The sequence below is a fragment of the Anser cygnoides genome, chromosome 10 (assembly GCF_040182565.1).
Source record: "Anser cygnoides isolate HZ-2024a breed goose chromosome 10, Taihu_goose_T2T_genome, whole genome shotgun sequence".
Classification (NCBI taxonomy): Eukaryota; Metazoa; Chordata; class Aves; order Anseriformes; family Anatidae; genus Anser; species Anser cygnoides.
The window spans coordinates 2,900,882-2,917,822 of NC_089882.1; the positions used below are offsets into that span (position 1 = coordinate 2,900,882).

The 16,941-nt window shown below is 50.2% G+C and overlaps 1 protein-coding gene across 8 annotated transcripts in view; it reads left to right on the top strand.

Moving 5' to 3' along the window:
* The window catches only part of SRGAP3 (SLIT-ROBO Rho GTPase activating protein 3), a 109,285-nt gene that overhangs the window by 63,898 nt on the left and 28,446 nt on the right, over positions 1-16,941 (top strand). For all 8 annotated transcript variants that reach the window (XM_067003125.1, XM_067003126.1, XM_048074705.2 and 5 more), the window contains 2 exons: positions 6,523-6,708; positions 7,485-7,613. In XM_067003125.1, coding sequence (XP_066859226.1) covers positions 6,523-6,708; positions 7,485-7,613 — 315 coding nt within the window. The remainder of the gene's footprint in view (positions 1-6,522; positions 6,709-7,484; positions 7,614-16,941) is intronic.

The window sequence follows — 16,941 nt, forward strand, 5'->3', positions numbered from 1 at the left end:
TGGTACATAAATTACATTGTAGTAGGTTTACTCCTAAACAATGATCTTATTCCATCTTTTTGAAAAATAGGCCTAAACAACAGACCATGAGTGATCGTACTTGAAATTTCTGCCACAAATCTTCCTCTTAATAGTTTTTTTTCTGCACTGGTTGTTGAAGGACTCGGCTTTTGTGAGTCCTGCAGTGGGGGCGGACAGCCAGGTTGGATTAAAAAGCCTGCAGGAAGGTTGGGATTGCATTGTTGGTGGCTGAATGTCACAAGGTGTGTTAGCGCTAGTGACTAATCCAGATTAATTGCAGCAGCAGCACGGCAGGTGCAAAACAAAGAATAACAGGGGTTGGGCTGACCTTGGTGCCTGTGGACCGGTGTACTCGTAACCCACATGTGGGACAGGAGCATCGCTGGAAGCACACAGTTCAGTCAGTCTGAGCTGGGGGCTCAACTGCAGGAAAAGGAAACTGCAAGGAAAAGCTGAAAGTATAATTTTGGTCCTCTTGGGTCTGTGGCAAAACTCACCTTCAGAGGAACTGAATTTTCACTCCATTTACTGCTTTGCTCCCGCATGCAGAGCAGAATGTGTTTGAATGGTCAAACAGACTGGAATGGGTGGACGAGCTTTGTGTTTCTTTTGAGCTGACCTTGCTGCTGAGATAACAAAGCAGTTATGTCACAGAATCACAGAGTGGCTGAGGTTGGAAGGGACCTCTGAAGATCATCTGGTCCAACCCCCCTGCCAAGCAGGGTCACCTAGAGCACGTTGTGCAGGGTGGCGTCCGTGCGGGTTTTGAACATCTCCAGAGAAGGAGGCTCCACAGCCTCTGTGGGCCACCTGTCCCAGTGCTCTGTCACCCTCCCAGTAAGGAAGTGCCCTCTCATATTCTGGGTGCAGTACTCCGGGTGGGGCCTCATGAGGGCGGAGTAGAGGGGGACAGTCACCTGCTGAACGGCAGCACAGCCCTCTGGTGTACGTCATCCCGCTGGAAAGAGCGTGGGGAGAGACAAGCTGATTTCAGAAATCACGGTGAAATATGAAGGAAAGGAGGCCTTATCAGGCAACCAAGATCATCTTAAATCTCTTCAGTACAGACCAGCTCTCCTCCAGTCCATGTTTTTTTGTCCTTGAGATACCCGGTGGAAGAGGCCTAATTGCATGCTTGGCTTGCAGGTTGGTCCACTGTGGTAGTGCTGTTTTGGGACATCTTTGGGGCTGGACTGATGCTGGCATGTTCATCACAACATGTTGTGTACTCAGGAGCTGCACGTTCAATAACTGTGACTCCTGACAAAATCAGGTGCAGAATAAGGACAACTGGCTCAAAGATGCAAAGCTTATTCTTGTAAATTGTCATTCATCTGTAGGCCGCACAAGGAAACCATTTATCTCGCCTATGGCTGAGCCATGTATCCGTAGTACATTTGTGCCCTGGTTAGGCCGCTTTCTCGGGCTTTGAGAGGAGAACTCTGTGCAGCGTGTGGAAACAATATAATTTTTTACAGGCTTCTGAGGCATTCACTGTCTCAAACTTAAGCCAAAATAACTAAATTCATTTTAGTTCAGCCTCGTTGCTGTTTTGATGCAAGTCACCCTGCAGACTCTCTCTGTGGCAAGACATAAACCCCCCAAACCACCCTGATTTTAATTAAATAGGAAGCAGATGACTTTCATTCTGAAGTAGGAGTACCTGTGAGCAGTTTTGTACAGGAATAAGCTCTGAATTAAAGCCAGTTTCATTAATTTGATTCTTGTTTATAGACTCCTGCAGATCGGTTGTCAGGTTAGAGTCTGCAGAGGTCTGGTGTTCTTGTATGCCTCTGCTCAGGGGCCGCTTTCCCTATTGTAAGCGTTTGCGTTTGAAGAATTCAGGCCAAAATTAGGGTAAGAAGAAAAAAATGGCCCCACAGCAACGTTCTAATAGTGTTTCGTGTAAGCTCTGTGTAACGATGTGCAGTTTGATGTATGGAAGTAACGACGTGCTATTTGATGTGTGGGACTCAGCCGTAATGCAGACAGGCTCTAGCTGAAGGCGGCACACTCAGGTTCGTGTCCGTACTGTGATACGAACTGGGGTGATTCTTTGTCAGAAGGTATTACGGAAGGGGATTAATAGGTGTGAAATGAATTGTATTAATTAGAATAATATCTGCAGATTCCTTACCCAGGTTAAAAATAAGCCGTCAGTCTTTGTGTGCCAGCATGAACTGGCTGGTGGAGGTGTTCCCTTCCCGCAGCGAGCGCTGTGACGTGGCAGGCCGTGCCTCCCTGCTGGGCAGATATTTTCTGCAAGGGTCGTGCTGCAGAAGTCACTGACTGGCTCACACAGCAGAAATACAGTGGTACATCGTGCCCTGTTACACCACAGAAACCCACTGAAAAGGCCTTGATTTTCTTTCTTAAAAGAGTGGTACTGCTGCGTCGCGGGCAGGGAGGATGGCAGGCGGCGCCTGTCGGTCTGGTGGATGCGCCCCGTTCTTAGACCAGAGAAGAGGGGAGAGGGGTCTTGGGCTGGCTTTCCCGTACGGCTGTGCTCACCTCTGCCGTTTGGGGCCCCTTGGCCTCAGGAGGGCCCAGGGCTGCACTTAGCAGGGGTCAGGCAGCCTCTGGTCTGACTGCAGTTGTGGGTCAGGACCTAAGGATGAGCTGTTGGGAAAGATGAAGCGCCTCCAGCTGCAGACAGCAAGCAGTACCATTTATGGCTGGTATTTTGGCAGTGGCCTTTATTCAGAACTTGTTATTAACATTGGAAAACAACTTGTGTTGTTAAATAACTAATGAATATTGGAACATATTTTTCTCCTTCCACTGCAGCTAATTAACTTATTTGCAGAACAGATCCCAGGGACGCAGCTGTGGCAGTTTTTCTTTATGAGACAATAGCACAGGACAGGGGCAGCGTGACTTTGTTCCAGGCGCTGGGAAGGCATCAGGGAATTGCGGATCAAAGGGCTGATTGCTGCAGTGCGGGCAGACCTCATTCAACATTAAGGCAGATATTAAAACAACCAAAATATCCCCTGCATTTCCAAGCACGGGCTGCGCTACATGGCAGCAGACGAGGAGCGCGGTTGGCAGCGAGCTGTTCAAGGTGTCCGTGGCAGCAGTGTGAGCTCTGAGGTGTGAGGGGGGCGGTTTAGCCGACGGCCGTGCTCAGCCCTTCGCACTTTGTTAAAGAGACCTTCAGGGAAGCCGTGAGCGTGGCTCCCATGGTGCTTCTTCAGGGTCAGGCAGGGAGGAGGAGGAAGGGCCTCTGTGGAGTTCCTCTGGCCATCGCAGAGCCGCAGGGGCCTGCTTGGGGCTGCCGGGGCCCCGCGGGGTTCGGAGCCGGCGGCACGGCCTGGCCTCTGCCTCCCGGTGCGGGAGCCGGTCCCGTTGGGGGCAGCCGGGAGAGGGCTGTGACAGCGCGAAGGTCGGGGCTGCGGTGGCCTGGGGTGAGCGCAGGCAGCTGGTGAAGTAATTAGGCTTTTCTTGTTAGGTAACTGGGTCGTAACCTTGAGATTTCACAGAAATTGTGCAAATTGGTCCGTCGCCCAAACGCTGGGCTCTGCTGTTGTGTTGCCTTCTGGCCTCTCTGGGTGCTGGAGAAACCTTTCTCATTACTGCCAGGCTGTGCTGAAGTGCGGGGCTTCTCTACTTCGCTTTCCTCTGAGTTTTTCACAAAAAGGTGGTGGCAGATGATAAGGAGGTCTCAGGGAAGCCCTTCGGTCCTTCTCCTTAGGAAGAACCCAGAAAGTGCCTGTTTGATGTGTGTCCTGTGATGTTCGCTGCCAAATCTGCAGTTTGAAATATGTGGCTCGCATTTGCAGGATTTTGAAACTGACCATCTCAGAAATAAGGCACAAGCCTTTGCTTGCCATCCCTTGCAGTTGCCTAAAATTATAAATCCCAGAGCTGGCGCGTTTGTGCAGTCTTTGGTGTGGCATTTGGAGCTCATTTGTAGCTGACGTCTGTGCTTGGCGGGAGAGGCGATCCCATGTTTCAGCCTCAGCTTGTCCAGGCTGAAAGCACCGCAGTTTGTGCTGACAACCGCAGCTGAGGAGAACTCTGTTTTCTTCATCCAGGGTTGTGTGAAGTTGCTCTGCATTTGTGGGTTCGTGCTCCTTTTTAACTCGGGGGTCTCTGACCCTTCAAGGCTGCTCTGGCAGTCGTGGCGTTGCCGTGCGGTGCTGGGCTCGGTGCTGGGCCGCTCTTCTGGAGCCCAGGGAAACATCTGCCTTGCAGTGCTGACGCTCAGCCGACATCTGAGGGGAGCGTTTGCTGAGCGAGGAGGGCATCCTTTTAGTTCAGCTCTGCCTTCGGCCGTCTGCCGGCCGGCGCTGGGTGTGATGTGACCACACCGTGCCTTCTCTGCCCTCCAGCCGATGTGCCCCCTGCCCGCGGGACAGGCACAGTCGCTGTCATTGCGGTGTGACAGCACTTCTCTTGCAAGGGATCAGTGTTGTCCTATTCCAGTCAGAGAAGGAGAAACGTTGAGGTGGAAAAGCTCAACAGAGGGCATGGTGCAAGGACGCTGCGTGCAGCCATGGGGGCACAGGCAGCGTCCCGGCCCCTCCGACGGCAGCCACAGCGGTTCTTCTTCCTGCAGCGCTTGGTCGCCTTCAGCGTGTTAAAGTCTGGGTCCTGTTGGCATCGTGGTAATTGGTAAAGGCAGAATGAAAGGTACAGTTCTGTAGTAGTTTGAACAATTTGATGTTGTTAAAGCCTTTGTGTAATGGTGCAGAAAGGGGAAGGAATCAGGATGTTTGCCTGTGGGGTTACAATCTGTCCTTAACCCTCATGGCAAGAGAAGTTATTTTGGTTTCAGTCCCATTTGCAGTCATCTTCCTTAAGGTGTTCTAGCAAACCCAGTTGGAGGCTTCAATTAATTTTGCATTGCTAGCTGCTTGTTTGCAGGGGTAAACGTCAGTGCTCTGGAATACCGTCAGTGTCTGGGGGTCTGTTTAACTAGCTTGAGTTTGGCTAAGTCCCTTTGAGAGGCGTTGGACCATTCTTTAAACCTCTCAGAGGGGCGCCATCAGTTGGTAACTGCCTGGTGGTCTTGCTCCCCTCTGATGCCTTCCTCGCTACGGTGACTAACGTGTGGGGTGAAATGTTCATAAACCTCGTTGATCTGAAGTTGTATTTAATCTTGGGCCATTTCAGGGGAATTCTTCTGTGAGATTAAGTCATATGATGCTACGGAGAAAGGGATGGAGTGTCTTCAGTAGATCAAACCCTATTACAGTGTCATTACTGTTTTAGACCTGATGGCAATGACCCACACCCTGCTGTGCAGGCTAGTAGGGCTGGGATAAGACACCTTCATGTGCGTGATCATGTTCGCAGCAGTGACTGTACGTGATAACTGGGAGAGCCCTCATCGCGGCTGTTGCCACAGCTCCCCTGTGCTGGGCAGAAGGCTCACCAAAAGGCAGGAGGCAGAGCCGTGACGTGCCCCAGCGAGGAAGCAGCAGCACCAGTAACAGCTGAGTTTGTGGAAGGGCAGGGGCACAGGGGGCTGCTGCGGTGGGCTGCCCTGCGCCTCTGCTCTGTCCAGCCATGGCATCCACACCTGGACCAGCCCCAGGCCCATTGCTGTCAGCGCCCAGGCACTTAGCATGAGACCGATCTTCAGCGAGAAGTCAGGCATCTCGAGCCTTGTCGAGGCAATGTGAAATAAGACATCCAGATCCTGAAGGGAGATGATAAAAGGGGACAATGTGACTAAAGGCATAAATGGAGAAGAGCAGATGCATTCCTCTTGCCAGCTCTATTAAAATGATCACAATGTGCCCTCTGGGCTTCTGTATCTGAAAGGAAATTCTGTAGTAGAAGTTGCCTTGCAGGAGTTTTCCTGGCAATAGATCAGTATCGTGTATCCAGTCACTGATGGCGAACTTGAATTTAGGGGAAGAGGCATTGCTGCCATCCACCCTGGCACTGACTGTGCTTACTGGCAGCAGTAAGATGGGAATTAAGTGATGATAAGAGACAAACTCCATTGCTGCTTGAAAACCGCAGCTCTTCCACCTTCAAGATGAGGTCTGTTGTCAGAACGGTAGAACAGGGATTTATTTACTCTATTACGTTGATGGGTTGGCTCAGTAAGTTCAGGTGTAGGAAGAGAGGAGTTGGGCCAAAAGTAGCATTAGGTTGATTGTTGCCTCTTCACAGTCTCTTGTCATGGAGACTCTTGTCCCAGCTGCAAAGCACTGGAGGTGATTTCTCATTTCCCCACAGGAAGGGGAACAGTGCTCTTTGGGTGCAGGCGTGTGCTGGAGTCATGTCCTAGTCTGTTCCTGCAGCAGGGACTGAGCGGGGTGTGGTGGTTCTTACACCAGCACTGTGCTGTTTCAAAATAGTGATGAGGTAGTTTTGTGATAGTTTTCTCCTCACCTTGTTGTTCCTTAATGCCAAAGTGACCTCAAACAGCCCTGGAAGAGCAGAGGCTGTGCTCCACGCCGCCCATGGCTGCTGTCCTCACCTCGCGCATTGATGCATCCTCTGGTCATGGAGGAGGTGACTCACAAAGTCTCGTTTCCTCAGGTGATGAAGACCTACCACATGTATCATGCGGAAAGCATCAGTGCTGAGAGCAAGCTGAAGGAGGCAGAGAAGCAGGAGGAAAAGCAGTTCAACAAGTCAGGGGACATCAGTGTGAATCTGCTGCGGCACGAGGACAGGCCTCAGCGGCGGAGCTCCGTCAAGAAGATTGAGAAGATGAAGGAGAAGGTGGGTGAGTGGGACGGGTGGGGGAGCCAGGCGGGGGCTGTCTGCGGGGCTCCCTGTGCAGTGGGGGGAGTTTGGCTCTGGCCCATTTCGTTTACAAGTAACACCACTCCAGCTTCTGCAAATCCTCCCGGATGTTGGAATCTCCAAAACTGTTTAATTCCTGTGTTAATTTCTGAGAATGAGCAATAGCTTCCTCAGCTGGGAAGCGTTCTCATGCGTGTCGACCCAGCACTGGCATTTTGTCCCCCAGCAAGCCTCTGTGAAGGGTTAATCTGTGCTAAACCTTTAGACTAGTGATCTTTCTGAACAAATGCCCCAGATCCAAGCACATCTGCTATTGTACAGAGTCCCGAATTCTGGGCCCTGTTCTAAATTCTGTAGCTTGGGCCTCTGGGCTGGATTCCACTTTGATACAGCTGCATAAATCTGGATTAAGTCCAGATGCATGTCAGCATATCTGGGAGGAAAATTTGGCCCTCTAATTTTGATTGATGCCAAAACCTCCATGAACGTACAGATAAGGAAGAACAGCTGTGCTTCGGATGCACGGGGTATGTCTGAGCAGAATGCACTTCTTGTGCATGGCTGATTGTGTCTGCGATGCTCAGATGTGCTCTCCTCCAGCCTGGCAAGGGTGTCTGTTATCACACCTGATACCAAATTTTATTAATTAACCTGTCACACCCAGGTTCTGGGATGCTGTGGGGCCCTGCAGGAAGAGAAGCTGTGTAAGGAGCATCCTATTTATGCTCTAATGCTCCGTTTTACTTTTTCAGAGACAAGCCAAATATTCTGAAAACAAGCTGAAGTGTACAAAAGCCAGGAATGACTACCTGCTGAACCTGGCAGCCACCAACGCAGCTGTCAGTAAATACTACATCCACGATGTCTCCGACCTCATTGATGTAAGTGCTTCCTCCCTCTGCATGCATCCTACTGTTTTTTTCTCCTGACAAGTGCACAGCTAAGTCTTAGGCATGGTTTGGTTCTCAGATGCACTCTCACTTAAATGCACTTTCACACGTACATGATGGTAATGAAGGGGGATTTGTCGGGGCTTTAAAATATGCTTAATTGAGGCCTGATAACGTGCTGTAAACTTGGAATTTTTTTCCCTGTGTTTTTTTCCCTTGCAGTTACACGCATGCATTTGACTTCCCCCTCAGCTGATATAGGCATATATGGGTAGAACTGGAGCTGCCATTATATGGGAGTCAGCCTTCTCTGAATTTTGTGGTGGCCACATGATCACACAACAAAGTAATTGATTTTTATTTGTGCTACGTAGAACCTTCTGTCATCAGTGTCTGGAAAAAAAAAGATGGAGTTTTTTTGTTATAACTGCATGGTATGAACTGGCATACATGCCAACACCTTTGTGAGTGCATAAGCAAGGAGTCCAGATTTGGATCCAACTCTGTGAGTCAGGCACCTGTAATACACAGTTACAAACTAGAAACTGCTTGAATGTTTTCTTCATCTTTCATGTCGTATCACAAGCATGTTGCGGTCTGGTTGTCAGTGTATATTGTATTGGTTCTTGCTTTGGGACCGTGTAGAAACAGTGCTTTCCTTCACATTAAAGTGACAGCTTCATATCTGTGGCTCTCACTGGGTAGGATTTCCTGCAGCTGTAGCTTTTCCAAGTTCAGAGCCTTTGGAGCAGAATTTGCCATGGGGCAAGCCAGGTGATCCTGAGGTTTCCACCTAGCACGTTGATTACTCTGCATTTCAAACAGATGCTCTCATGGAAATTGCATACATTTTCATTTTTGTTGTTGAAAACAGAAAAAAAAAATCTTTCTGTTACACTATATGCAGTTTTTATCAGTTTGAATAGGTGCTCAGCACTCTTCAGCTTTGGAGGCAGTTAAGACGTGGTGGCACTTAAGCACACGTGGAAGTGCTTTCTTAGCTAGGGGCAGCACTTGCTGAGTTGAATCCAAGTGTTCTTTGCACAGCGTAGCCTCAGGGCAGTGACTCCTGGAAGCAAGTTTTGTAGTGATGACAGGAATTGAACCTGTGTGTTTATCAGTGACTCCTACAAGCTGCCTTTAAATGATTCAAGAGAAGGGTTTTCCATCTCTTCCTTTGATAGGTGTCTTCATGGTGGTATAGATTGCACTACGCAGTTTCTTCCTTCTGAAGTTGCTTCAGTGAGCACATAAATAACTAATCTTTAAGTACCGGGTTAGCCTTCTGGCTTCATCATTACCTAAATGTATAATTTAAAAATGTGCTGCAGTGTTTATTTTTTTTCCTAACCAACTAATGTATATTTATTCTTTCAATCATTAATTAAAATAAGTCTGCTGCAAACCCCCTGAGGAATATCAAGATTTTAAGATACAATAAAACATGTTCTTAGTATGTCCTTATTCTCTTTATTTAAGATGTGTTCAGCCATCTTAAAAAATACACTGAATAACTCAGTCGTGGAAACAGTTGAACAGCGAGGTATGATAACACCTTGATTTATTCATGGGGTTTCTGGTTTTTGTTGTGTACTTTCTCTCCCTCCACACATGTACCCTTCCCTCCTTCATTTTCTTTTTATTTAATTTTATTTTTGTGGAGTTTTCGAAACTTAGATTTCCTGGAGAGTTGATGAATTCCAGTTTAGTTCTGGCTGTTTATATTATTCCTCCCAACTTTATTTCCTTGTGCTGACACTTCCACTGGAGTCAGCATATGGCTTTTCTTCCGTGCTCCAGGAGTCCCTTCAGGGGACTTTAACTAAAGTATCTTCAACTCTGTGCAGCTAAATTCCCCCCAGTTACATATCCTCTTAACCAACAAAAACAAGATATTGTATGTGTGAGTGGTATGTGGGTGTCCTAATTTTAAATCCCCGAAGCGAGAGCGGTTTATTTGAACAGACTTCTATAGAAATTCACTATATTTTGCAAGAGCATGTCATGAAGGTTTTCAGCATGGTCCAGAAGAAGGGAATCCCCTTTAATGCATTCCACTAATACTGAAAGCAATGGAAAGAAAAGACAGCCATCAGAGCCAGCAACATTGCGCTTTCTGTAGGTGTGTAATGCATGTAAAGGAAAGTGGAGGAAAGAGGTGGTTTTAGCTGCGATTTTAAAGTTAGCATTTTAATCTTAGTACATTTAACAATAAGAGGATAGTGCCTCTCACTCTGGAACCCCAGTGTTGCTTGCAAACATCAGGTCTGTGCCATCGGAGTATGCTGGGCGTGGGCCACCCGCCCTTTGGGGATGGTGTTCCCCATGAAGGATCCCCGATGATGTTCCCCACAAGGGATCCCCGACAGTGTTCCCAACAAAGGATCCCCGATGATGTTCCCCACAAGGGATCCCCGACAGTGTTCCCCACAAAGGATCCCTGATGATGTTCCCCACAAAGGGTCCCCGATACTGTTCCCCACGAAGGATCCCCGATGATGTTCCCCACGAAGGATCCCCCTGTTGTTCCGTGGGACGCAGCAGAGGGGCTGAGGGCAGGGAGGTGAACTTGGCCTTCGTGCCCGGAGCCAGCAGAGCGGCTTCGGCAGGGCTGAGCCCCGGTGCTGGGCGCTTCGCCCGAGGGGAGGAGCGAGTCTGGAAAAGGAGAGTGATTGTGAAGGTGCTTCAGGGTAGGAATATTGTTTTGTTTCAGATTGCAATCTGGCTGGCCGTGCTTTAATGGGATTCTAGCAGGGTCGGTGCGTTGCGGTTATGCTAATTCTCCCAGCTCCTCCAGCCTGCCTCGCCAAGAGGGATGATTAACGATGTAACGGGCTGTTGTTCTGGGACACAGGGGGTGATGGGGGCTCTTGCACACCCTTCACATCAAGCACAAATTGCCACGTGCAGTTTTTTGATTTGTACGCAAATCTGAACCGTCAGAACAGTGGAGCAGCTAATTTAGCAGCATTTTCCCCAAATCCCAGATGGCTTGGTGTCATCTATTAGGCACAGCCTTGACATTTCTTCTGCCCTCAACATCACCACAGAATAGTGACTTTTATAACAAAGCCTTTCTGCTAATCTCCTGCTCTGGTGAAAAACGAGGTCCCAGCTGCTCTGGGAGAGCAGAGAGTCCTCCCAGGGCTTCAGTTTTAATGAGAAATGTAAAACTCGATCAGAGGAACCGTGAAGTGGCACAGGGCGTGTCTGTCTCCTTCTGTCTCCAGCGGCCTTTTTGTTTCCTCCTTTAGAAAGGAGAAAAAGAATACGGAGACAGCTCAAATGAGACTTGTACTTAAAGTACACTGCTTGCCTCTTCCCTTGGAAGAAGCACGTTTATATCAAAACACCTGGGTTCTTCTCTCATTTCTGCCATTAACTACATGACCGAGTTAATCTCTTTGGTCGTGTATGTAAAGTGGAGATAAAGCTGTTACCCGTCTCTCTGGGGCTCTGTGTGAAATAGCTGTAAAATATTTTGAAGTGTTCACACAAAAGATAACCCTGGATTTAGAAGGTACGCCGTAAGGATCGGTGTGAATACAAGCCGATCCACCACGCTAGTTCAGGCTCTGTTAAATCACTTTGAAACGCAGCTTGCCGCCCTGTAGGTCGGTGTATTTGCCATAGCTGAGACAAACAAGCAAGCAAAGGAAAGGAATTCTTAGGAATTTAATATTACTGCCAAATTTTTTGGACACTAGGAAAGTTAGCTGATGGCATCGCCATTTTTCTTACGGTCAGGTGCTGCTTAGCCCAGAGAGGAAACAGAAACGGCCGTCAGAATTGCTACGCCAGGAACCTTCAGTTGGGTTCACTTACATCACAGTAAAGCTTTGGGTAGTGCAACAACGTAGAGGCCAGAAAATGGAACAGAAAATACCTGTGTGTTGAAAAGAGAGAGTAGAAGGAAATGAAGGGGGCTGTCTGTCTCCAGCTACTGCTGGGGACTGCAGGGTTGGGTAAGGCTGCTGTCCCCGCGTGAGTGACGGGGCGGGTGGCAGGGCGGCTGGGCTGCTGGACACCCGGCGGCCCTCGTGCGCGTGGGCTGGCCTCCTGGGGAGAAGGGGTGCTCAGGGGTGCTGAGGCCAGGTGCCATTTCAGTAGGATCTATGTTTAGGCATCTCTTGCCGCTCTCCTTGTTGTCGTTTCCATCACCGGCTAACTGCTGGGGCACCTCTGTGCCTGCAGACGCAGCGCGGGCAGCAGCTCGGCTGGGCAGTGCTCGCCCCAGGTGGTGGCACGGGGACGGCTCCCCCTGCCTGGGGGCTGCACGCGCCTCCGCTGGCTTTAACAACGGCAACTGGCTTGTACGAGTGGAAGGTCTCTTCTGGGGGGGGCTTGAAGCCATTTTTCCAGCATAAAGAGCCTTTCAGTTGCACAGAGGTACAGAAGTGCCGCCTACGCTGTCCTTCGAGCAGGCTTTCTGCCAGGTGCTGGGCTGCTGCCAGGTGGGTTTGTCACGCAGGCGCCATGCGAGGCACAGCCGCCGCTGCACCGTCGCGTGGAGCAGCCTCTGTGGCTCAAACCTCTCCGAGGGACGAGTGCCTGTGCTGCAGCTTGATGTACGGTACGCCTGCAGCTGGGAGATCTGGCTTCAGGGCACCTTGAAATAGTCAACAGCGCAGCAATAAAGAGAATAAACAGCCATCATCAGGAGGAACTGGCGATCTCAAAAGGCTCGGTGCACTTCACTGCTGTGTCCGTGCTACCCGGTTCCCTGCAGAGGAGGCCGTTTGGGAATGCTGCCGGTGCCCCATAGCACCCGAACCAGGTGCTGCGGCGAGTGGCGGTGACACACGCGGGCATCCCAGGGCACGTGCCGGGGGTGCAGGGCTCGCTGGGGTGCCTGATTTTCCGTGGTGCTGTGAGTCAGAGTCGAGAACAAAAATCTCAGCTGTTGCGGTTGCAGAGGTAACCTGTGAGCTTTAGTGCTGTGACAAAGCATGCCTGGCCTTTCGGAGAGCCCCAGGCAGCATCTCTGGAGCACGGATTGCCCAGCCAGGGCAGAGGTTGCCAGTGGAAGCAGGTGATGAAATTGGAAATAACTGGTTTGTTAAGGGCTTTATGCATTGTAAGAGAATAAATGGTTAGGTACGTATGATCTCTGTCAAAACAGGGCTTGTGTGGATGAAGAGGAGGGGAAAGAGGTGTGCTTGCTTGATTTTCTTTCAGGAGTTTGGCATCTTTTGTTCGTATACTAGTACCCTGCTTTAGTGAACTTACATTCTAATTCTATATGCAGGTAATTAATAATAGCTGCCAGAGCTACCCATTTGTTAGGGGAACTGTAAATCACGGTACTCTAAGAACAATGTTTTTTTCTAAGCTGTTCTTAGAGCACTATATTAAACTAGCAGAATCCAGCCAATACAGATCTCCTACGTTTTGTCTGTCCTGGCTTTACTAATATGGCAAATCTGCATTTTTTTGCAGACGTTTGCACCTAGTAACAATTTTTTCCTCATGTGGACACTGGACATTGAAATTGGCTTGCTAAATTAATTAAGCCCTTGTGCTGGTTGTTTTATGGCTTAGAAGTATCGTGCAGGCTGTCAGTTTTACTGCCTGAAGATAGTGAGCAGTCTTGTCCGATGGACCTTGCAGTTTGGTACAAAAAAGCAGCAACATTCCTTTGGAAAAAAGAATTCCCTCTCGATGCTTTTTGCTGCTGCTTTTCCCAGTAGCTTGAAAGAATAGCCTCGAGGTTTTAACGTCCTTTAAAAGATTAATTTACCAATGAGTTCATCTTGGAAAAAGAAACAAAACAACACACACACAAAAGCCCTAAGAAAATGTACACAGAAGAGGGGTTGCTATAGAGAGATTAAGGAGCAAAATAAAATGTAGGTTAAAAATCCTTCAGAAAGAAACCCGCTCCAGGGACCATAGAGTTAATTAACGATAGCTAGATTTTGAAAAGGACTACATAACGTTCGGCTCTGTAATATTTGTAGTTAAGGAACCTTTGATTAGAAGTAATCAAATCTCACGCTTCAGGGTGTGAGTTGATTACGGTGTGTCGGGAAGGATCCCGTCCTTCCCCTGCCCCCACCCCTCTACATACTCCGTTCACATTTGGCCAAGGATGAATGGGGTGTTCAGGGGGTTTTATGTCCCCGTGGCTGCCTCAGGCAAAGCACTGAACTCGATGGACCAAGACTGTTCCTTTGGAAGAGATTTACAGTAACTGCTGGTAGTTGCAGGCCCGGGCACGGCTTGCACTGGGGACGCGATCACCCAGTTCAGGACGCGTTTTAGAAGGACGTGTCAGTGGGCTGTGGCAGAAGGGCAGCCCGGTGCACAGGCCTCTTACTGCGAAAGCTTAAACGATGGGGTTAGTCTGGGGCCTGTTGCCTTTGTATTCAGAACAGGGTGCTTTCCAGGCCTGCCGCTGCTTTGCCGTGGCGGCCACCGCCCGCGGGCAGCCCGGGTGCCGCAGGGCTGCGGCAGGGCCCGGGGGCGCGCTCGGCTCGTGGCTCTGCTCAGCGGCGAGCTGGCCAGCACATGGTGGGGGAAACGTTCACCGGGGGCAGGCAGCCCTCCTGAGGGTTTGCTTCTTCCCATCTCTTCTGAGCAATTATTTGTGCCCGCTGGTGCGTCTCGCTGCTTTCTGCCTTCTGGCGCGGTTTGATTTCCAGTGCTGTCGGAGCCATCGTACAGCGTGCGGAGCCGGTTTGCTATGGCCAAGTGTTTCTGTGCAGACATCTGTCATCGTACCTTGACCAGGATACCTGTGTAACCGAGATTGTTTCAGTGCTGTGTTGCTTTGAGGGAAGTGCGGTGGCTGTAGGCTGCAGAGCTGCAGCTGTTCCCTTCTCTGCATTGTTAATACCCGACAAGTAACCGTTCTCCACAGAAGCGACTGAGACAGAAGCAGCGTGTGCTCCCTTTGGACGCTCCTCCTGGGGTCTGAAGATGCTTTCAGGTGCAGTTAGGCTCTAGTGTGGTACCCGGCGTTATCATGGCCAAGGGCAAACGTTATCCTGGTAAAACGTGATTTCATGCTTTGCAACAGGCAGGTTAAATATCTTTTAACCAGTGAGAAAGAGATGGATGAACTGGTAACTTAGCATTTCATTTTTTCTACCACTTCAGCCTTGCTTATACAAAAACCCTCATGGTTTGCCTGCCAGCAGAGCGATTTAGGGTCCTGCTAGCGTGGGGTTCGAGGCCCGCGTTCAGCGCCCTGCTTCTCACCGGCTTTCCTCCTGACCTTGGGCAAACCTGCCCATTTCCCTGCGCCCCAGAGGCACCGTGCGCGCCAGTGGCCGTGCCTCGCCTCGCCTCGGGGCCGCGCTGGGAGCGGGCACCCTAAGGGCGCGGGGCCGGGCGTTGGGCTGGGGAGCTGCCGGGAGGAGCGCGTGGAGGCAGGCGGCAAACTCGGGCCGAGTGTGCCCAGCTCCCGGCGCTGAGCTCCTCGCCTGGCCCCTGCTGGGCAGCTCTGCTGGGGCCGGGCTGGATTTGGCCGCGTTCACGGCAGTTTGACCGGAGCCAGCTTGCTTAACCTCCTGGGTCTCGCTTTGTTTCTTCGGTTGAACACTGTAATATTTCCAGCCCGTGCAGGGGTGTTACGAGACTTAATGAATTAATATATGAAGAGCTTTGAGCTCTTTAGATGAAAGGCACTGCAGAAGGGCTAAGGATTATTATTTGTGCTTCTAATTTATTTTCCATCAAAGGGAATGAGAGGGGTGAGAAGATGCCATTTGTTCTGGAGCTGGGAGCAGGAGTTTGAAGTCTTTTTTTTTTTTTTTTCTTTTTCTTCCCTACCCTTTGTGTGTTTCCCTGAGAATTGTGTGAAAGTCCGTGCTCTGCCTTTCCTTCTCTGGGCACCAGCGTGTGAAGCACCAGGCACGGAGCTAATCGCCAGAGACTTCAAGGGCTGCACCGTGCTAGTGGGGTGGCTGCCCTGCCCGTCCGCAGCGGCTGAGTGCTGGGCATTGCCGACAGCTGCTAGCTTCAGCATGAGTCCTGCATTCAAAGTAAAGGAAAGATTTCACATTGCATTTTTATTTTTTTTCTTCCAAGAGCATCTGACATTACCTTGAGCTCTGTCTCCTCAGACTCTGTGGCATCCAGTGATCTGCCTTTGTAGTAGCTCTCTTTCGGAGGCTCTGGAAACTCCCAGCCCGTGACAGTGGCAGGTATTTTCTCCTGGCTTTGTTTTCCAGGCGAGCAGCAATCATTTTCCAGGGAGCAGAAGAACGACCGGGGCAGGTTTGGAGGGGCGCTGAGAAACCTGTGCAGCCCCGTTTGGGGAGCAGGCCTGCAGTCGCCTGGTCCCGGCCTTTCTTCCGCCAGGGCAAGTCCTGGCCCTGGTGCCCTGCTCAGGACAGCTGCCCTGGGGCTGCTCCTCGGGGCACGCCGACGGTGGTAGAGCTGGGCAGGCGCGGTGCTGCATCGCCTCGGCTCCCGTCCGTGCCTGTGCGCTGCCCCAGGGCGGTCGAGCAGGAGTTCGTGCTAAAACTGTCCTGTGGGTGAGACTCACGGTGCTTTGGCTAGGTTTTGCCCCAGGTTCACCCCAATTCCCCAGGAGCTAGCTTTTTGTGTAGCTTGCTGCTTTATGAAGGCAGAGCTGTACTAGTCCTTAACTGTCCATATTTTCAACTTATATAATTAGAAGTTAAACAGAGGCAGGATAACTAGTGGATTATGACCGTTCGATCATTCCTGCAGAAACCCCCATTGCTCCATATGTGGCTTCAGCTGCTTTAAAAGACTGGATGAGGACAGGCAGGCCGTGTTCGTGTATCTGCAAGCAGTTGTCCGGTTTTGCTTTTACTGCTTGTTTTAGCACAGACTAAGCCAAGTACAACTCCGTGACTTGATCTGAGCTGAGGGTTGTCTCTTCAGATGGGCAGGAAGAACGAGATGACTTCTTTGGCTGGAGCTGCTTGTGGCACCAGCTGAGTTTTAGTATTTCACTTCAAGTTTATCAATACTGATGTTCTGATGCGGAGTCACTCTTTGTGCCTTTCTGCATTGGTTAAAAGTAATTCCTGTGGACGCTGCAGAGCTGGAAAAGGTGTCCCTGACACGGCAGCCCAGGACAGGGAGTCCTGTAGCATGAGATACGGCCCGGTGGGGTTTGGGAAGATGGCTTAATACTGCCAGAAGCAAAAGGGAACCTGGTAAACGATCCGGGTTCTAGGAGTGTTCGATTATAGCTCAGACAATGAGGATTTTCCACTTATTCTTTAATTTGTGTGGCAGCACAGCTTCATAGCTTCTCTAACAGAAGTTGTCCCGTGGCAGCTCTCGTGCCCTGGGCTGGCAGCGTTAGCGCGGTCCTGCTTGCCACGGGAGGTGTTTC